Below are 22,301 nucleotides of genomic sequence, written 5' to 3'. Positions count from 1 at the left end.
GGCTTCACCCTGGGGCTGTCCAGGAGTGGGCTCCTCACAGGGAAAAGCCAGGAGGGGTTCCACAGCGGTATGCGTACAGCGCCTTGAGACCCTAACAGGTGAGTAGTGTGCTATACAAGTGTGAAGTTTACAGTTTTTTATCACCCCAGGCTGCTCCAGTGTAGAGCTCTTACACCCGAAGCTATTCTAGTAGAGGGTGTATGCACAAGTCAACCCTAACATGCAGCTTCATTCTATTACTCAGACAATCGCACAACCCAAGCCTAATGAGTAGAACCCAATTCCATTTCATTTAGTACTTGGACCCTTACACACTAGCGCCCAAACATGCAGGATCCCGATCTGCTCATAGTGGAACTCTCATTCACCAAACCTAAAAATAGTAACTTTGCAATTTAAGTAACGGAATTGTCATACACCTCAAACCTGATGTGCGCTATCCCCTACTATTCTCAGTACTGGCAACGTCAACACCTTTATACTGATATGAAGCTTCTTCTTTTGGTACTCACCCGACTCAAGTACCAAACCCACAAGCAGTAGCCTCTACCATTCTAGTATTGGAATTTTCATACACCGAAACTCTGATGTGTAGGATACGCTACTCTGCTAGTATTGGCTTCCTATCTCACCCGCATTGTGTTTCAGTAACCACTTTTTAAAGTTTCCAATTGGTACCCAGTACTGGGACCCACACAAAGCTCAGCTCAATGAGAACGTCAAAAAAATAAGATATTTGGTAAAAAATGAATGGGTACAGGTGAGGTGGGGATGGGTAGGTAGGGGAAGATGACCGAGTAAAGATGGGACGGGGATAATGAGAGAAAGCTGGGTGAGGAAAGGTGAGTAGTAAGGTTGCAAAGAATGTGCTGGGGAGGGGGTACAAGAAAAGTGAGTGAACGAGTGTGGCCACTGTGTTGGGAGGGAACACCGGAAGTATAAGGTCATTAAATCCGGGTCGGGAATGAGAGAGAAAGAGAAAGAAAAAAAAAAGGTGTGGAAGGTGGACAAGACGCACTATTACCATCTGCTGGATGCGGTGAAAGCTCTTTCCATGGAAGCTGAAGGCCTGTTCGAAGAGCACCTTGTCCTCCACAGTCCATTCATCTGGGAACGGGGTAAAGTTCGCCAAGTCTGCAAGGGACCGCTCCACGTCGTGTTTGTGCCAGAGCAGCATCCCTAGGGCCTGGAGACAGAAGACCGTGAGAATTGCAGAAAACAGTAGCTATATCTAAACTAGAGTGTTGCAATACATATATTGTTACTGGAAAGAAAATCTAAACAAAAGTCCTTTAATAATGAGCTAACACACCAAGAGAAAGTCATACCTTAATCTGTCCCTTAAAAGAAATGCGTTCATTGCAACAAAGCATTCAAGATAGAGAATGGCATCCCCGAATTATTCATACATGCTAGCAGCCTCTTTTCTGTCACAAATCCTTAAACGCTGTTTAAAACATTGGTACGCCCCCCCCTTCAAACAGGGTTTAAGACATTGAAGGGACCACCAACCAGCCTCAAAATACCAATCTACATAACTACTGGTACAGGGTCCGTAAGGTCAACTGAGAATTAGTATTTAGTATATCTGCCACCGAAGCACGCAAAAACTGAGAATTAGAAAATGTAATTCCTCGGTTATATTGTCAAATTAAATCCACAGGCTTGTTTCAAATCACTTATTATATTAATCAACCATAAGTGCTCCCCCAACTGCAGAAGTGGAAACTTTCAAATTCTTCTAGCTGTTTAGAGGCAAATGTGTGTAACGATGTACAGTAATGTTACATCTCCACCTCACACGGATTGAGAAGGTCTCCTGCAAGCCAGACATGCTACAAAGTACTGTTATGTGTTCCAAGTGTTGTTTAAAATATTGTGCTGAATTGTGTTTTGGGTCTCAGGGTAAAGTTAGGTTGGGTTATGTAATGGTATCCGTATTTCCATAGCATATTCTGCCATTATTAGGATCAGGATATGCTACTGATTGTCTGGGGTGCCTCAAGGCGGAGATCATGATTTCAGAATTGGGTCATTCTGTGATGATACGAGTCTAATTTAGTTGCAGCACAGTTGTATGCTGGTGACTTTGCTCCTTCCAACTTCCTTTGTGACCAGATTCATTTTGTGTTGTGAACCGCATATTATGAACAGCTCTTCTCTTTCCCTACAGTCAATCTTATCCACATAGTACATCAAGTAAGTCTCTTAGAACATCCTGTGTATGAAATTTTTCAGATCTTGACTGAGGGCTGGAAATATTGTTGATAATCCTGAAGCATGATTAACGTGAAAAGGTGAGATTATTTTTAGTAGATTATGCGGTCCTCCTAAAATTCCTCCAGTCTGGTGTATTGAAAGTATGGTTCCTTCACTGCTGGTATTTGCAATTTACACAGTCATCAAAGTCAACTTAAATAAGAAATCCCACATCCAAATGAATGAGAGATTGTTGTCACCGTTGATTCGAATGGAGGCAAATTTTAGTATTGTTAGTACCTGTTGAAGACTCACTGTCTGTAGATCTCAACATGTGGGATCATACTTTCAGTCCCGCCAGAAAAGCATCCTTTAACAGTAGCCAAAATAGAAACATAAAGCAGGCTTTCATTGCCTTTTTAAGTGCCAAAAGTTAATCCAGTATTCACTAAACGTTATCTGCATTGTGAAATGTCCTGTATTTTTATATGAAGATGGTTTTGTTCCATGCTGCTAAGCTTAGATCTGTCAAACCATCCATACCTCAACAGATAATTGATTGTCAGTTTCCATACTGCATGACTGACTTCTCTCTCAAGTGGGCGAACTAAGTCCATCTGGCCTCGTGGGGGGGGGAGAAGGGGGGGGGGGGGCGGGAAGGGGGTTATTAGAATAGTCGTCTGCGTTTCCCAGACTACCTGACTGTCGGAGGAATTGATGTAAAAACTAAAAAAAAAAAAATTCTGTACCAACTCATCATGTAAGCGTTGCCCCTCAAAACGTTCTGTGGCTACCTGGAGGTGTAATCCTGGCATGTTGGTTTTCTTTTGTGGCTAACATTTATTTCTCGGAATGCCCATTCCTGGAAGGTTTTACTTTTCATTGCCCGAGGTACATTCCGTTCATCAGTGACATGTTGTACACTGCTAAGGGTATCAACCAAGTCTTTGCTGATACTTGCCACACGTCTGCCACAATGTGCGTTTCCTCTTTCTACACACACTGACCAATGTCTTCTGCCAACACTCTTGTTTCAAGAAGTGATGCAATTTTGTGGCATTTTCTGTAAAGAGCAGCACTACATTTACATGCCGGAGTGTCTGCGAGACACACAACGTTGAGCATAGTCGAACTAGGATACTGCAACGCAGTATGGATTCAAGAAGGTCACATTTGCCCCACATTATCATGTCCATTATATGTGCCTATGAGGGATGCATGGTTTAGAATGGTCACCAGAAGTACTGGGACTGAGCAAATGTTTACTTTACATACATTTTTTTCACTAATATAGCCTCATGTGAACTTTCTCTTTGGTATGTACCAGATATTCGCAGGTTAAGACGTTTGTATCTTTTGACTGCTGAGACATTCATCCTATGCATCCAATTACAAATGATGCTATTACAGCAGTAAAAGCAAGCACAGTACGCACCATCATCGCCACCATCTTTTCTCCATCATAAGCAGGTATGTCTAGCAAATCCTAACATTACTCTGGAATGTCAGGGTTTTGTCTGTATTTTGGAACAATAATGATTGGCTGTACTTGTGCGTACCCCTAGAAACGTCGTACTCATCCCGGGAGGAAACCCTCAAGGGACAAAAAGTTGTCTTCCTCAGAATTAGTCCTTCGAGCTTGTAGGAACCAACTGCCCTTCCTAATTCACAAAAATATGGCCACGTTTTGAATCTCTTGTGGATGCGCCAACATCACCCACAGATATTTTGTAAACAATCTTGGTGACTACTTTGCGCCAAAAAGGAATAACCATAGACAGGTAATGTTTTCGATATAACACACAGCGTAGACATTTATTGTACTTTTGGTATATTGGTATATTAAAAATGTACCTCTGGTGTAGATAGCTGCCAGGAAAATATACTCTAACAACATATGACCCCTATCCAGCACTGCCACCTTGAGTTTCTTTCTTCACATTGGAATCTAATGTATTCAAACTGAGAATTGTTCTCAATGTGCCTTCTCCATTTTGTGAGCATGTCACAAGATCGATGGCCTGAAATAACATAACCTACAGATATACCAAGCCCATAATATTGACTCCTGGAGATACTGGCGAAGTAAATGTAGATTACTAATTCAGTTGTAAGATTTCAAGGCTTGATATTATGGCCTCTAGACACCTTTAAGTTGATTTTTCGCAAGTGATGTTAAGTACAACATCCTTTGATGTCCTTTGACAGGAGTGCTTACATCAACTAGAGATGTAAGCATTCGGCTTTTTAAATTAATTCTATTTAGTATTCAGTTTTGATTTTCTGAAGCACTTGGGTGTCTACAGCAATGGCGCCCAACACCAGATGGTATCCTTAGTCAAGCCCCCACCCACCTGGAGTGCTGCGTTCAGGAGGACTGTACATTTTGTCTAGATGAAGAAGCCCTGCCACTGGTCCTGAGCAAAGCCCTAAAAAAGTGGTTCCCAAACAGCAAGTTTCTTCTGAATACTACAAATTGACTTGATACTTGTCAGGTTTCCCGTCCAGTCCAGTAAGGAGACTTAGACCACCTTAGTATATGCAACTTTAAACATTTGCTGGATTGTGTAGAAGGACCAGATCATTTTATTGGGCTTGTCCATGGTGTTTGATGCTGTGAATCATTATCTACTACTACACAGTCGTCCTATGGTTGCAAGAATGAATGGAGTCTTTCTGTCATGGCTTACGCCATCTTTTTCTAAGTTCAGCCAGCTCCGAACTGAATAATTTTCATTCAACCATAGATGACTTGGACCTCTGCGTTCTACAAGGATCAACCCACTCATCTCATCTTAATGAACGGTAGGTATCAGCCTAATTTTAACCTGTCTCTCACTTCTCGTTCTACACCACACTTAAACATAGCTCGAAGACTGCTGTAGCACGTTAAAGTTACTGTTCACCTCGCAGAGCATCAAAACATTTCCCACATAGCCTACCCTATAAACCCACTATCTACCAAGCAGGCACAATAGTATAAATAACCATCAGTAATCATCTCTCTGGTCTTTGCTCAATTTCACATTGAAGTGCAGCTACAAATGACACAAGAACGGCCCTCACTGACCATGTACGACTTCAAAACATGTTCAATTTAGGCTTTATCATTCAACTGTATGACCCAGAAGTCCATCGCGATTGACTACCAATTGATAGAAAACTGGGAGGCCCACCCATCAGAAGGTGTGGTCCCTGAACTTCCTGTACTTCTGTTGGAACGGGCATGCAGGTGAGAGTAGCTCCAGAAAGAAGTTGACCTTTCGAAAGAAATGTTCCTTGCCATCAAAAGAGGCTTGTCCACTAGAGGGGCATGGACATCTCACAAAAAGCCAGTAGAATGAATCCACATGTGACTGCATAAAGTGGCAGCAGTATCCATGGACCAGGCCACGATTCCCGTAGAATCAAAGCAGCACTTTGAGATCTGTTTTAGGTCATCCAAACCATCAATGTCCAGGTTGAAAAATTGTTCCTTAATGTGTTTCATTAGGCTTACAACTGTCACTTTTGCCAATGCCCACAAGGCATGGGCACAGCAGCCGGGTATGCATGTAGCATTTGTTGTACAGAGAGGCCGCCTAAAACAAAAAGCTTCCAGCTGATAGCATTCAGCCGTTTTCAGTGCATAACTGGGTGCAGGTCGTAGGGGTTCAGTTTAGAGGACGAACCCTAAACCTACAGACTTTCTGGCGATAGGTGTATGGATATGAATTTTGGGTCACCAGAAGCTGGTCTATGCTTCATAACAACTGGACAGAAGACTGCTTGGCCGAAAAAGAGTTTTTTCAGGGCAGATAAGACAGGTTCCAGTAAAGCCACACTGAATGGGAGTATGGCAGGTGAGGAAGCAGGTCAAAAGTATTTAGTCAAAAAGTATTCTGGCTCCCCAGAAGATCAAGTATGTTCCAAGGTTTCCACCACTTTACGCGCCACTGCAGTGAAGGGAGAATCTTCATCTGAGAGGGACCCTCTTCTGGCAGGGACCCACAAGGGTAAAGCATGTCCCTTTATGGAGAGGTGTCCAGGTGTACAGCATTTTCAAAATGACGATAAAGGCTGGCATTAGAATAAGATGGAGGAAGCAGATTGTCGATCTCAGAATACTCCCTATCAGGTGTTGTTAAGGCTTCAGAATCGGATTCAATTTAGTCCGCTAACTGAGCAAATGTCTGCACCCTAAAATGGAGCTATTGATCAAGGCAAGATTTGCCTCTCTCTTGCACCACTGGGATAATCTCAGACTTTGAGGGCGGTGCCAGTAACTAACTAGTCTGAGAGAGATGCCATAAATGGTGACTGGCAGACAGGGGATGAATCAGTGGGATGTGACTAACTTTCAGATTCCAAGGCTGGAGCCTATCAGAGTCTGGAGGTGTCAGGGTAGGTTCCACTGGAGTTGCCAAGCCTCAAGTAGCAGATTCATACTTCAGGATTTGCAGGGAGGGTACCAGAACCATCCTGAAGATCCCAACATGGCCTGACAGTGTTTTGACCTGTGCTGTGTCAGGCATCTGAGTTCGAAATTCTAGCTGAATCTTGTACATGTTGGAATCACTTCAGAGGTGGAGGAATAGCCTTACTTCGCAGACCAGCAGCTTTATTCCTAATTAACTGGGAAAGGGACATAATCCACAAAGAAGAGAAGAACTTCTTCCTATCGAGCTTTCTGTGTTTCATGTGGGAAGACATCTTGGAAGATTGTGCCCTCACAGTAGACTGATCGAAGCACACTTTGGATTGTCTTAGCAGATAGGTTTCTCTCAATATTAACTTGGCCACCTACTCATTCATGACCTTCGGGTGAGTCAGGGAACAAATTGCATAGAGTGTGTCAAGGTCAGATTAAAGAATCCATATGCAGGTATGGTTCCAGTTGTATAGACATCTCGTGTAGCACTAATGACAGTGCCTGAACCCTGAAATCTAAGAGGGAAGACATTTAACCTAGTCATGTCGAAAGCTGAGGATTTTATACTGGTGAGCCAGTGAGTTCTGGGCAGAAACTGAACTGATGACAGTGGGCAGATTGCCCCCCATGATACGCCACTGACGGCATGTCTGACAGGCAGGTGATGGATGGAGCCACATGGCGCCACGTTGTGTGCAGGAAAGCTGCTGCTGGGGAGAAACTTTGCCAAACTAGTTTGACACCAAGAGAATGTTATTAAGGTGAGGTATCTGCAGAGGTAGCCATCAGAAAAGGATTTTGCAGGTAGAACTGCCTCATAGAAGAACTCAGATTAAAATCCAATGCCCAGTTTAAAAAGAGAACTGAAAGCTTTTTTCAATTATTTTCCCAACTGATAATTGAAGGCCACCAACACATGATATTCCACCCAACCATATCTGCCACTACTTTTTTGGGAGTATGACTCCCCCAACCCCATCCTACCATTTATATGCATCTTGAAAGAAATTCTATTGTCGGCTGGATGTGGGTAGCCAAGATCATAGTTGATAAGACTGCAGACAGCTATGATAAAAGAGAATTTGCTGCACATTTGTAGTCTTGAGGGTGGAGTACACTGCAGAAGGCATTCTTCTGCTGTAGCACCCACAGATGTTTTGCAAAAACAATTTCTATCCCCACTAGAGCTTCATCTACCTAAAAAGGTCCCCCCCCCCCCCCCGACAGGCACATTGATCAAGTGTGTGTGTGTGTGCCTCTGGCCGAAATTCAGACACCTTCAGCCACAAGTGTCTGTGAGGACTAAGCCAAGATCAAGCTGGTAACCTGCTTTATCTAGTAACTCTTTACTGCATGTATTTCATCACCACATTTCTTACCTCCACCAGGACCTTCACTTTCCTTGAACACCCTTCTGGAATGAGCTTTATAAACTCATTCATGTCATATTTCTGGTGTTATGATGATTTACCCAGCCTTGAAGTTGAATTAGCAATTTGCCCTGGCATTAGAGCTTCCTAAAACATCTCTCTCCTCAAAGGCCCCTCCACCGCTACACACACTGCTTCTAATCTCTAAACTTTTTGCCTGCAATAGGTCTTGCTGCTACTCCCGGTTTTAAAGATCTTTCTCTCACTGTTGCTAAAATGACAGTCTCACTCAGCATGCCTTTTATGCATACCAGGTCCTGGTATGGTTGACTTCGAGTCACTAAAATGGTAGTTTCAGGATTAATAAATTCTTTAGTCTTGTCAAGCTAATTCTTCCTTTGCAGTGGACTCAGTTTTAACATGAAGAAATCCAAAACCTTTTCCAGCAGTAACTGGTTTAGCTGTGCTGCTTTTGCAAAAAGGTGTTGCAAGCAGCCCCTCAATGTAGAAGACTCTTCTGTGGGCTGCTTCCTAGGGTGCTTTTGGCACTAAAGGAACTACTATTAAAAGCAATCCTCATTTTCACCAAAATTCATTTTAACTGTTATGTGAGTGTTGAAAGGTTTTGTTTTACTACTGAAGCCTAAATCCAACCGAGCTTTGATGTTGGCTCCATGGTGAACCTGGGATCCAGTTTCAACTTAGAGAGTTTACGTTGTAAAACGGGCCACAAATCCATGGACTCCATTGAGTTGCTTCGAGCCCTAATGCTTTGAATCTAATGCACTGAAGTCAATAAGTGTCAATACAGCATGGAAGAGGACAATCTTATTCTGGGAGCTTCTACTTTTCGGTGCCTTAACCACATTTCAGGGGTTACTGTGGGCTTTGGCGTCTAATCAAAATGACCACGAAAAGTTTCCTGTGAATCAAAAAGAAACATGAAAATCTCCCATTCCTCTGTGCCCCAAATGATCTTTTCAGAGTCAATAGAAACTCTGCTTCTTCAACAGCCAAATGTTCTGCCTCGGAGTGCATGGGTGGTCTGGACTAACAGTGTCTGAAAAATGCATGTCCTTCCACTACCACTATGCTTAATGACGTGAAATACCCAAAATTTCTCCCTGGCCTCCTTTTTCACGGGCAGGAAATGTGCACAACTTTGGAAGAATTTTTTTTGCAAAAATTGAACAAAGTTTGATTTATGCCCAACATAAAAAAGCCAAATAATGAACAAACATTTGACAAATTTAGGAGCCAGTTGCGTGAAATCTTAGTCAAATCTCTCTGACCAATCACCACTGGAAACCGCCCCTGTAAATGAACTGTCAAAACTAACATGTCACCACCAACAACCATCGACCGAGCCCAGGGTTATAATCCATGACATCATATCAATCCTGGAGTCTTAATCCATAGATAGCGCCAACACCCACCCTTTAGACGTAACTCAATACAGCAGAAAAACAAGGATTCCAGCAGGTATCTCTACTTTGTATCAAAACTCCCCACATCAATCTGACTCCTTCACTCAACCCACTCTTTTTTTTAAACAACCTTCAAGTATATAATAATCTACCACACAGGTATTAGAAAAAATACATGGCTTTTAATAATTTATACTCCACTTATTTAAAAAAGGGGCTTCTCCCGCGTTAAAACAAAATTAAAATAACACCATACAAAAAATCTAGAAGAATATGTTTCAGCATACTGAAAACTTTCAGGGGAAATATTTGTAGCCAACACAATAAGAGCCTGATTAGAACTCTGCCGATGGGTTACTCGTCACAACGCTGACAGATATCCCATCTGCCAAAATATAAATCCCATTATGTCCTTTGGGATTCAAATTTCGGTGGATGGGAAATCTGTCACCAATATGACGGAGTAACCCGTCTGCTGAGTTCTGAATCAGGCCCTTAGTCTACATCAGACACCTCTACTCAATACATCCCTGGGTTTCTATGTATTAATTTTACATGTATAAAAACATCCAGTGTATTGTAGATTGTGACAATATGTCATTGATGTGTTTCGATGGTACACTGCAATCACAACTGTCTTCCTCAGGACAAAAATGTTATCACTTCCCCAGTGGAAAATTCATATATCATCACTCTAAAATGTTGCAGTAAATCACCCTTTCCTCATCTAGATTCTTATAGAGGATGAATAAAAAGGATGCTAGCCTCCATGTTCTTTCTAGATCCGCTGTTGTATCCTTGGCTTGATCTAACAGCATCTGACAATCACAGGAACATGGTCCAACAACATTTTGTTTGATATGTTAAAATGGGTAAATCTCTCCTCATTTTACACCTCTAACGGGGAACACCTTTTCCTTATTGGGGCATTTTAGTATATCACTTTGTATCGATGAAGTTGTCATCTTCTCGGGTTGTCCGGCGCTCGGTCACAAACTAAAACTCAATGCAGAACCAACTCTACAGCCTTTCCTAAACAGCCACAGATTTATAAAGACCAAATCACCACCAGCCCACTGCTATATTCACCCCCACCACCACACTACCTAACCTAGGCAGTTAGCAATTTGGACCTCTTAACGGAGTATGGTCTCCCGTTGGAGACCCAGGTCTCTAAAGTCTCTATTGCACACGATCTTCATTTGAAGATACCCAAGAAAGTGGTAATCTTCACTGAGGCACAGCTATCTGTAGTAGTAATAAACACATTAATTCAGTCTCAACAGGACTACTGTTATAAAGTCGAACACTGTTTGCAGGTAGTTCAGAAAGCCACACCAATGCCGATTGTGCGCCTGATAAGGCAGGACTACATGGCCAGAGGCTCAGAACTCCATGTTAGCTTAGTTTTTTGAGTATGATCACCTTGGAGACCGTTACCAACAGCAGTTTATTCTCACAGCTAATTTTGGCCAAATAAAATAAGGTGGTGCGTTACATCCTGCTCATTAATGTACACTGTGTGTGCCTAAAAGTAGAACCGTTACCTAGGGAGGTCTGGCTTTTTACTCACAGTCTAAGGTTGGAACCTGTTTCCTCTTTCCTTGTGAGCTGTTGCTAGTCTGATGAGGTTAAGACAGGGTCTCAAACACTGGCTTTTCAGTCAGCATGTCGTCTAAGTCTCTCCCTCTATACTCTTTGTAATGTGAAGTGTTTAACTCTTGTTGTTGTAGTTTTAATTCATGATTAGGAGTTCTCTAAAATGCAGGAAGCTCTGGAGGCATATGCTAAATGAATACACTTGACATAACATCACCAGGCATCTTCCAGCCCAAAAACGAACCTTGGAACCACAACCACAGTCGGTCAGAACTAGCCCTAGGACCCTGGACTAGCACCAGTCCTACACCATAACTAAAGGCAGCCACCGAGTCTAGAAACACAACTGTTAACTGCCTCCACACAAAACCATCTCTAGAGCCATCACCATGGACAGTACACAATCTATGAGCCATATGCCAAGACAGCCCCAGGCCATATTCAGCAACATCCCTAAATCCATCTACAAAGGCCGCCACAGGCTACTTCTACCAGCCTTCACATTCATAAGTAGAGACAACTAGCACCAAGTCAACAGCCAGAGCCAAACACGAATCTGCAACCAAAACCAACCCCAGGCATTGACCACAATACCTTGACAACAGCCCGCTTCCTACTCCAATAAAGGCTAACTATTCCACCATAAACCCAGTCTGCAGCCAGTCCTAGCCATAATCCAAGAGCCATAGTCTTCGAACATCAACCACATATGGCAGCAACTTATCACCAGCACAACGCTTCTCTTCAACCAACACCTCTCCTGAAGGCAAAGCCACATACCACCCAATGAAAAACTTTATTTTTATTGTCCTAGCTTAGATTATTCTCAATTCACCCCGAGGTGTGCTTCCTTCCCTCCCACCTTTTTCTATTTCTCTCCAAAATAGGTAAATGACCCAATGCTTCGTGAAGTAGAATGCTACGCTCAGGAGCACACAAGCGCCACGGGGGGAGCCACCAATGAGTATGAGCGAGTTTCATGTTACACATGCATGAATGCGAAACTGTCTTTTCTATAAATGCCCGAGACCACACAGTAAAGTCCGATCAAAGGCCTCCCCTTAGGGTTTTGATGTGGTAGCATTCACTCAGGCTTCCAGTCTCTCCACAATTTCTGGTGTTTATCAGGGACTATGCCAGTGAGCACTCGCCTGGTAGGCGGAAGCCCAACATGGCCGTTGAGTATCTGAGAAACGGTATACAATACCCTCTACTTAAGGGAGAAACAGATGGCGGTTTTGTTCCCCTTTATTCACCCTCAAGGGAACGGCAGGAAGAAAGGTCGAGACCACTCCCTCCCCAGCAACTGCTTCTTGCTGACCAAGCCCGTGGACGCCACGATGCAGACTCGGCGAGGTGTCTCCAGACCCTGTGGGCTCAGAGCACGGTATGTAGGTCACTTGTCCCTGTGACAAAGGACATCCCAAGACACTTGCTCATGCGTTTCGGAGTGGGGAACGAGACAATGCTCAGGCTTATCACAACCACACTCGGAGAAGCGAAAAACATCACCTGGCCCTTTTCATTGATGCTCTGATCTGTTATCGCTGTGTGATATTCCTAGAAGCATCTGTGGTTTTTTGCATCGATCATGGTTATAAAGAAGACCCATATTTTTATGACATTTGAGTCCAGGTTTTTTGTGTAACTTGCAGTAGTGATTTTTCAAACCTTGTATGGACGGACAAGCTGGATAATCTAATATTATGAAGGGGCCTAGGTTACAGACCAGCAATGGCAGCCCACACAACCGGCATCAAGACATGACCTCAGCCGGACCAACTCGTGCCCCCTTTTCCAGAGCCACATAACCACAATCCTTCACGTCAGCATCTAGCCCTAAACGAGTTTACCTCGCCCCCGCCAGCGGCCCCACCATAAGCCTCCCGCACACGATTATTTTAAAGATCCTTGTTTACAGAGGCTGTCTGGAGACCAGCCCCCGCTGGATGGCAGGAGACCGTCCCCCCAGTTCCGGTTCCCTCGCCGTTAAAAATAGACGCTTCCTGGTTGCAGCGCGCTGACTTGGCAGCGAAAAGGCCGAGCTGTGCGTGGCACCCACCTGCTCGATGTTGTAGCCGTGTTTCTCCTTCGCCATCACAATGTACTCGTCCACTAGAGAGGGAGAGAGGGAGATGGGGCCGTTAGTGATGAGAAGCAGGCGGGGCCTGAGTAGTGAGGGGCGAAGATGGTAACAGTAGGAGCGAGACCGGAGAGGCAATATGGTAGAAGGGAGGCAGGGGGTCGGCGGAGGGAGAAGGCGGCGGGGGCGCTGTAAGAGCGAGACGGCGTTAATGGAGAAGGGATGATCAGAGAGTAACTCCTATTGCGGGTGGGGGGGCGATTGGGGCTGCCTTCTGCCCAAGGCCACTGAATATTTTTTGAGACATGGGAAACTCGGAGGCTCCTCACGTGGGGTGGAGGGGACACCATTTTGCGTTACGCCCCTGAGGAGCATTAGTGGTGAGATGGAGACACGGGCCTTAATGGAGAAGGGCAACGATTCTAGTGGGGAGGTGGATAGGGAAGTCAATGGAAAGAGGGAGGTGAAAGAGATGGGCATCAGGTGGAGGAGGGGACGTCAGTGGCAAGAAAGCAACAAGGTGGGCGTTCATTGTATAAAGAAGAGGGGAGGGGAGCGTCAGTATTGGCGAGTAAGGTAGGAGCATTAAACGTGAGAGCGAAATTCGGGCGTTAATAGTTCCAGGGCGGTATGCTTTAGGGGCGAAAGGCAGAGGTAACTCTGAAAGTATGAAGAGGGGGTGACATGGAGGTCTGGGCTTCAGAGACTCGAGGGTGGCATACCATATAGCATTCAGGACATACAATTGAGAGCTCGCCTTAATAGAAGGAAAAGAGAAAAAACAAAAAAAGCAGAGGACCTAGGCATTTTGGGGTGGGGGGTAGAAGACAGATTAACAGAGGAAGTACTATGAGGAGGGAGGGGGAGGCTCGGAGAGGAAGCTGTAAACCACAAAGCAAGATCAAGACGGGGGCTTCGTAAAGGGAGCCCGAGAGTTAGTGGAGTAAATACAGGCCCTAAGAGAGGATGGGAATAGTGAGGGAAAGGATCCGGCCCCTTTAACGGAGGGAACTGTGAGCCCAGGACACAGACAGCGGGGAGCATGTAGAGGCCATTCGTGGGAAGGGAGGGGGCAGAGGTTCACAGAGAGAGGGGTGAAGAGGTGAGATTCAGAGAGGGAAAGAGATTGAGAGCGAGTGCTTAGATTCAAAATGGGGGTTTAGGGGAAGGTCTGTCCCCCGGGGGCATTTGGGCGCGGGGTGGATCAGTCTAGACGACTGTGCTACCTTCGGGCTACATCCGTTAAAGGATGTAGCCCAACCAAAATATATTCTCCATTTTGGGCTCGCCTCCCACCATTTTGTTGGGTAGGTGTACACGGTGGCAGCCCCTTATGTGTCCATTAGTTTAGCGGTTTTCCCCACCCACCCATCACTCCTGTTCAGGTATCAAGGGCTGGGTGAAAACATTCTTGGTGACATCTTGGGCAGCTTGAAGGGGAAAGGTGTGCAAGGTGTTTTAGCTGTAGTTGGTGTCGCTGAAGCAGGTGTTGCTCAGGCGGGTGGCTCACAAGTTGCAGGGCTTTGCAGAAGGTTATTGGGGTTCCTTGCCAGAAGAAGAGCAGACAAGAAAGGAGGGATCAGAAAATTTACAACAGAACCAGAGCAGAATGTTGTTATCTCACAGTGTTAAGTTACCTCACAGGAGGCTTATTGTAGGTACTTCAAAGGTTTATGGTTACAATTGGACACTTTCGAGATTACAAATTATTGCAGTGCATTAGATCATGTTGTACACGGTGGTTTGAAGGTTTAAGGGGAGGGTGGGTTAAAGAGTACGAGGCAGCTTATGTATAGTGCGGTGTTTGGTATTGTAAGGCCACAGGCCAGGGTATTCCTTTCTGATGCACACCTGTTTAAATAAAGCAGCCTTTTACACACACGCGATTTGGGAGTCAGTGGTCTATTTTGTGCCCCATCTTTGCTCAAATGAGGTTCATAGAAAGGACAGAGAGAAGAGGAAAGGAAGGGGATGATAGAAGAGGGAAGGAAGGGGAGTGAGGAGGAAGAGGGACCTTAATAAAGACCATGTTGAGCAGTCGAGGAAGAGAGACGTAAGCTTTAGAAAGAACCTAGGGAGAAGCAAATACGCTGACAGAGGTAATGGAAGCCTCAAAAAGAGAGAACATGAGGCGAGAGGGTAAATCCAACCTCAAAGAAAGGGGGAGGATACAACAAGATTACCAGGAACAGCAGAGATGAAGAGGAGACACGACGGGCCCGGGAAGTGATGGGGGCGGTGAATACCGGAGAAAGAAGGAGAGATGGGGCAGTGATTCCCAAAAAAGAAAGAGGGGGTTCAGGAAGGGGGTAGGAATAAGGGCGCGAGGGGCGAGATTATTAATGTGGAGTAAGGCATGTCTCAAGGAAAGGGGGGCGGAATTGTGACAAGAAAATACCGTCTTCACAAAGAGTGGAGCAGCTTCTGAAAGGAAATGAGAGGGAGGGTTAGACATGAACGGGAAAGGCATATTGCATAATGGGAGGCGTGGGCTTCAAAGGATGGAGATGGGAGCCTCTCAAAGGCAGGGCAGGAGAGAAAACACGATGTTAGACATTTAATGGAGGAAGATGTCGGACTGAGGCACGATGGGGAATCCCTAGAGAGGAACCAGGGTGGGGAGCTGTGGACAGGCCGCGACTGGAATATGCGAGGGAAGGGAGGTTGTGAGGGAGATGAGTCTTGCAGGGCCCAATGGAAGAAGAGCGGCTGAAACGGGGCCCTCTGGTGATGTTGTCAGCTGTGGCTTCTTAGCTAGCAGCAAAATGCTTTCTGGGACTTGAATTTTTTTTACATTGTAAGGCCCGGTTGAAAACCTGAGTCCTGCAAAGTGGTCGAGGCCTCTAGGACATTTTAATGTTGTGCTGAGCGACTGAAAGAGCGTGTGATGGAGGAGCACTATAATCACAGAGCAACAAAGAAACCCAAAATGGCGGCCCGCCATTCATTTTGAGGCGAGGAATACTCCTATCTTTCAGGGCCCGAGGCGGAAATCGGAATGGCAACGGATGAAGAGGGGCAGTAACATAAAAGAGGGGAGCCGAGATGAGAGGCGGGAATGATGGAGGGGACTTGGTTCCTATTAGAGGCAAGGTTCGGCAGAAGAGAAGACAAGTGGAGGTTAACACGAGGGCGCGCTGAGATCAAAGGGAGTGGTTGAGACTGGGGAAAAATAGGTTCGTGGAGCGATGAAGAGGTCTGGATGGAGAAGATGGGAGACGCAGAAGTGAGACACATTAATGGAGGAAGGGGTGAAAAGGATGGTAACAGAAAAAAACAGGGAGAGGAAGATGGGTGAAAGGATGGGGGAAGGGCATCTGCTAATAAACAGGAAAGTAGGAGGTCTGTGTAGGAAAAGGCGGGACAGTGCAAGGGGAGAACACTAGGTTAATACAAGGGGAGAGATGCAGAGAGACAACAGGGGGAAGGGTGTCAGACAGCTCATCCCATGGAGCACTGGGAGGGAGGAGAAGAGCACAGCGTTCTAACTGCATGGTCCTGGGGGCTAACAGGAGAAGGGATGGGGAGACACATCAAGCATAGGCAGCCAGAGGATGAGACAGTGGAGCAGAGAGACAGGTATCAGATCACCGACAGCCACACTAAGCAAGGGGTGGGATGGAGGGGGGCGGTGGAGAGGAGAGATATCGAAAGAGAGAAATAGGCCCGAGAGCGCGGGGAGCTGAAGAAGGCGAGATAGGTCAAATAAGATAAAAAGGTGAGACAGGGGAACACAAGCAATGTGAATAGAGCGAAGCAAGGAGAAATCCACGCCAGGCAAGCAACAGCCATGAAAAGAGACAATGGGAGAGTGGGATACAAAGGCACGTGAAAGGGAGACGACAGACAGGAACAGCAGCAGAGGCAGACACAGGAGACAGATGGAGGGTGGCAGACAGAGGCACAACAGTAGACAGGAAGAGCACGAGGCAGAGTCGTACGAAGACAAAAGACAGCAGGCAGAGTCCAAAACCCGGCAAAGCTAGGAGAGCGTCAAAGAGACAGGCAGGGAAAAGGACCACCTGGCAGAGGGAAAACACAGACAGGAAGACGGACAGGATACGAAATGCAGAAAGGGCAGAAGGTGAGCATGGCTGATTCGTAAAAAGGCATACAGAGGGGGACAGGAATTGGGGAAGGGGAGAAATCAAAGGAGAGGAAGGGAAATAAAAAGGAGGGAGAAGCTAACGGAGACCACCACAGACAGGCGGGGATGGGGGCAGACAGAGACAAGGGGGTGGGGTAGAGAGCGAGAGGGGCAGGTAGAGATGGTTTTAGGGCAGTGAGTGTTAGAAAGTGTAAGGAAATGCCTCCTTGGCATGGTTACCCCCTGACTTTTTGCCTTTGCTGATGCTATGTTTTGAATTGAAAGTGTGCTGAGGCCTGCTAACCAGGCCCCAGCACCAGTGTTCTTTCCCTAACCTGTACTTTTGATTCCACAATTGGCACACTCTGGCACCCAGATAAGTCCCTTGTAACTGGTACCTCTGGTACCAAGGGCCCTGATGCCAGGGAAGGTCTCTAAGGGCTGCAGCATGTATTATGCCACCCTAGAGACCCCTCACCCAGCACAGACACACTGCTTACCAGCTTGTGTGTGCTAGTGAGAACAAAATGAGTAAGTCGACATGGCACTCCCCTCAGGGTGCCATGCCAGCCTCTCACTGCCTATGCAGTATAGGTAAGACACCCCTCTAGCAGGCCTTACAGCCCTAAGGCAGGGTGCACTATACCATAGGTGAGGGTACCAGTGCATGAGCACTGTGCCCCTACAGTGTCTAAGCAAAACCTTAGACATTGTAAGTGCAGGGTAGCCATAAGAGTATATGGTCTGGGAGTCTGTTTTACACGAACTCCACAGCACCATAATGGCTACACTGAAAACTGGAAAGTTTGGTATCAAACTTCTCAGCACAATAAATGCACACTGATGCCAGTGTACATTTTATTGTAAAATACACCGCAGAGGGCACCTTAGAGGTGCCCCCTGAAACTTAACCGACTATCTGTGTAGGCTGACTGGTTCTAGCAGCCTGCCACACTAGAGACATGTTGCTGGCCCCATGGGGAGAGTGCCTTTGTCACTCTGAGGCCAGTAACAAAGCCTGCACTGGGTGGAGATGCTAACACCTCCCCCAGGCAGGAGCTGTAACACCTGGCGGTGAGCCTCAAAGGCTCACCCCTTTGTCACAGCACCGCAGGACACTCCAGCTAGTGGAGTTGCCCGCCCCCTCCAGCCCCGGCCCCCACTTTTGGCGGCAAGGCCGGAGAAAATAATGAGAATAACAAGGAGGAGTCACTGGCCAGTCAGGACAGCCCCTAAGGTGTCCTGAGCTGAGGTGACTCTAACTTTTAGAAATCCTCCATCTTGCAGATGGAGGATTCCCCCAATAGGATTAGGGATGTGACCCCCTCCCCTTGGGAGGGGGCACAAAGAGGGTGTACTCACCCTCAGGGCTAGTAGCCATTGGCTACTAACCCCCCAGACCTAAACACGCCCTTAAATTTAGTATTTAAGGGCTCTCCCTGAACCTAGAAACGAGATTCCTGCAACAACAAGAAGAAGAACTGCCTAGCTGAAAACCCCTGCAGAGGAAGACCAGAAGACAACAACTGCCTTGGCTCCAGAAACTCACCGGCCTGTCTCCTGCCTTCCAAAGAACTCTGCTCCAGCGACGCCTTCCAAAGGGACCAGCGACCTCTGCATCCTCTGAGGACTGCCCTGCTTCGACGACAACAAGAAACTCCCGAGGACAGCGGACCTGCTCCAAAAAGACTGCAACTTTATCCAAAGGAGCAGCTTTAAAGAACCCTGCAATCTCCCCGCAAGAAGCGTGAGACTTGCAACACTGCACCCGGCGACCCCGACTCGGCTGGTGGAGAACCAACACCTCAGGGAGGACCCCCGGACTACTCTACGACTGTGAGTACCAAACCCTGTCCCCCCTGAGCCCCGACAGCGCCGCCTGCAGAGGGAATCCCGAGGCATCCCCTGACCGCGACTCTCTGAAACCTAAGTCCCGACGCCTGGAAAAGACCCTGCACCCGCAGCCCCCAGGACCTGAAGGACCGGACTTTCACTGCAGACGTGACCCCCAGGAGTCCCTCTCCCTTGCCCAAGTGGAGGTTTCCCCGAGGAAGCCCCCCCTTGCCTGCCTGCAGGGCTGAAGAGATCCCTTGATCTCTCATTGACTTCCATTGCGAACCCGACGCTTGTTCTAACACTGCACCCGGCCGCCCCCGCGCCGCTGAGGGTGAAATTTCTGTGTGGGCTTGTGTCCCCCCCGGTGCCCTACAAAACCCCTCTGGTCTGCCCCCCGAGGACGCGGGTACTTACCTGCTGGCAGACTGGAACCGGGGCACCCCCTTCTCTCCATTGGAGCCTATGCGTTTTGGGCACCACTTTGAACTCTGCACCTGACCGGCCCTGAGCTGCTGGTGTGGTAACTTTGGGGTTGCTCTGAACCCCCAACGGTGGGCTACCTTGGACCAAGAACTGAACCCTGTAAGTGTCTTACTTACCTGGTAAAACTAACAAAAACTTACCTCCCCCAGGAACTGTGAAAATTGCACTAAGTGTCCACTTTTAAAATAGCTATTTGTGAATAACTTGAAAAGTATACATGCAATTGAAATGATTCAAAGTTCCTAATGTACTTACCTGCAATACCTTTCAAACAAGATATTACATGTTAAATTTGAACCTGTGGTTCTTAAAATAAACTAAGAAAATATATTTTTCTATACAAAACCTATTGGCTGGATTTGTCTCTGAGTGTGTGTACCTCATTTATTGTCTATGTGTATGTACAACAAATGCTTAACACTACTCCTTGGATAAGCCTACTGCTCGACCACACTACCACAAAATAGAGCATTAGTATTATCTCTTTTTACCACTATTTTACCTCTAAGGGGAACCCTTGGACTCTGTGCATGCTATTCCTTACTTTGAAATAGCACATACAGAGCCAACTTCCTACATTGGTGGATCAGCGGTGGGGTACAAGACTTTGCATTTGCTGGACTACTCAGCCAATACCTGATCACACGACAAATTCCAAAATTGTCATTAGAAATTGATTTTTGCAATTTGAAAAGTTTTCTAAATTCTTTAAAGTCCTCCTAGGGCCTTGTGTTAGTCCCTGTTAGCATTTCTTTTAGAGTTTAAAAGTTTGTAAAAGTTTGAATTAGATTCTAGAACCAGTTTAGTTTCTTAAAAAGTATTCCAACTTTTAGAAGCATAATGTCTAGCACAGATGTGAATGTGGTGGAACTCGACACCACACCTTACCTCCATCTCCAGATGAGAGAGCTAAGGTCACTCTGTAACATAAGAAAAATAACAATGGGCTCCAGACCTACCAAAGCACAGCTCCAGGAGCTGTTGGCAGAGTATGATAGAGCCAACCCCTCTGTGGATAACACAGAGGAAGATGATAGTGAACTGGAGGAAGAATCCCCTCCACCAGTCCTATCTAGGGAGAACAGGGCTTCTCAAGCCCTGACTCCAAAAATAATAGTCAGAGATGCTGGCTCCCTCACAGGAGGGTCCAACCTCTCTGAAATCACTGAGGATAACTCCAGTGAAGAGGACATCCAGTTAGCCAGGATGGCCAAAAGATTGGCTTTGGAAAAACAGATCCTAGCCATAGAAAGGGAAAGACAAGAGATGGGCCTAGGACCCATCAATGGTGGCAGCAACATAACTAGGGTCAGAGATTCTCCTGACATGTTGAAAATCCCCAAAGGGATTGTAACTAAATATGAAGATGGTGATGATATCACCAAATGGTTCACAGCTTTTGAGAGGGCTTGTGAAACCAGAAAAGTGAACAAATCTCACTGGGGTGCTCTCCTTTGGGAAATGTTCACAGGAAAGTGTAGGGATAGACTCCTCACACTCTCTAAAAAAGATGCAGAATCTTATGACCTCATGAAGGGTACCCTGATTGAGGGCTTTGGATTCTCCACTGAGGAGTATAGGATTAGATTCAGGGGGGCTCAAAAATCCTCGAGCCAGACCTGGGTTGACTTTGTAGACTACTCAGTAAAAACACTAGATGGTTGGATTCAAGGAAATGGTGTAAATGATTATGATGGGCTGTACAATTTATTTGTGAAAGAACACCTATTAAGTAATTGTTTCAATGATAAACTGCATCAGCATCTGGTGGACCTAGGACCAATTTCTCCCCAAGAATTGGGAAAGAAGGCGGACCATTGGGTCAAGACTAGGGTGTCCAAAACTTCCACAGGGGGTGACCAAAAGAAAGGGGTCACAAAACCTCCCCAGGGGAAAGGTGGTGAGACAGCCAAAAACAAAGATAGTAAAGTCTTCTACAGGCCCCCAAAAACCTGCACAGGAGGGTGGGCCCAGAGCCTCTTCACAAAACAATTCTGGGTACAAGGGTAAAAACTTTGATCCCAAAAAGGCCTGGTGTCGTAACTGTAGTCAGTCTGGACACCAAACTGGAGACAATGCCTGTCCCAAGAAAGATACCACTTCTAACTCCCATCCAGCTAAAACTGGAATGGCCAGTCTCCAAGTGGGATCAACAGTGTGCCCAGAGCAAATCAGGTGTCACACTGAAGCTACATTAGTCTCTGAGGGTGGGGTGGATTTAGCCACACTGGCTGCCTGGCCCCCTAACATGCAAAAATACAGGCAGCAGCTCTTAATTAATGGGACAAGTGTAGAGGGCCTGAGGGATACAGGTGCCAGTGTCACCATGGTGACAGAGAAACTGGTTTCCCCTGGCCAATACCTGGCTGGACAAACTTACCCAGTCACCAACGCTGACAATCAGACTAAAGTACATCCCATGGCTATGGTAACTTTAGAGTGGGGAGGGGTCAAAGGCCTGAAACAGGTGGTGGTCTCCTCAAATATCCCAGTAGACTGTTTGCTTGGAAATGACCTGGAGTCCTCAGCATGGGCTGAGGTAGAACTGAAAACCCATGCAGCCATGCTGGGTATCCCTGAACTGGTGTGTGTCAAGACTAGGGCACAGTGCAAGGCACAGGGTGAAAAAGTAGAGCTGGAGTCTGGAAAAATGGCCCAGCCTACCAAGAGAAAAGGAAAGTCAGCTGGGAAACCAGCTGCAACACAACACCAAAAAGAGAACCTCTCTTCTCAGGAAGAAGTTCTGCCCTCTGAGGGAACTGAGCCTATGGAGCTGGAACCTTATCAGGTTGAGCTCTTGGGCCCA

The 22,301-nt window shown here is 46.3% G+C and overlaps 1 protein-coding gene across 9 annotated transcripts in view; it reads right to left on the bottom strand.

Annotated features, from left to right (window-relative positions):
• The window catches only part of RCOR2 (REST corepressor 2), a 164,576-nt gene that overhangs the window by 49,134 nt on the left and 93,141 nt on the right, over positions 1-22,301 (bottom strand). For 6 of the 9 annotated variants that reach the window (XM_069207125.1, XM_069207121.1, XM_069207120.1 and 3 more), the window contains exons 5-6: positions 13,069-13,121; positions 1,019-1,186 (exon numbers count right to left, since the gene is read on the bottom strand). In XM_069207125.1, the coding sequence (XP_069063226.1) occupies positions 1,019-1,186; positions 13,069-13,121 (221 nt within the window). The remainder of the gene's footprint in view (positions 1-1,018; positions 1,187-13,068; positions 13,122-22,301) is intronic. The other 3 variants (XM_069207127.1, XM_069207126.1, XM_069207128.1) reach the window with 1 other exon arrangement.

Source organism: Pleurodeles waltl, chromosome 9 (genome assembly GCF_031143425.1).
Source record: "Pleurodeles waltl isolate 20211129_DDA chromosome 9, aPleWal1.hap1.20221129, whole genome shotgun sequence".
In the NCBI taxonomy this organism is placed as follows: domain Eukaryota; kingdom Metazoa; phylum Chordata; class Amphibia; order Caudata; family Salamandridae; genus Pleurodeles; species Pleurodeles waltl.
Note: the sequence above shows the minus strand (reverse complement) of the source record. Positions and strands in the feature narration are given on the sequence as shown.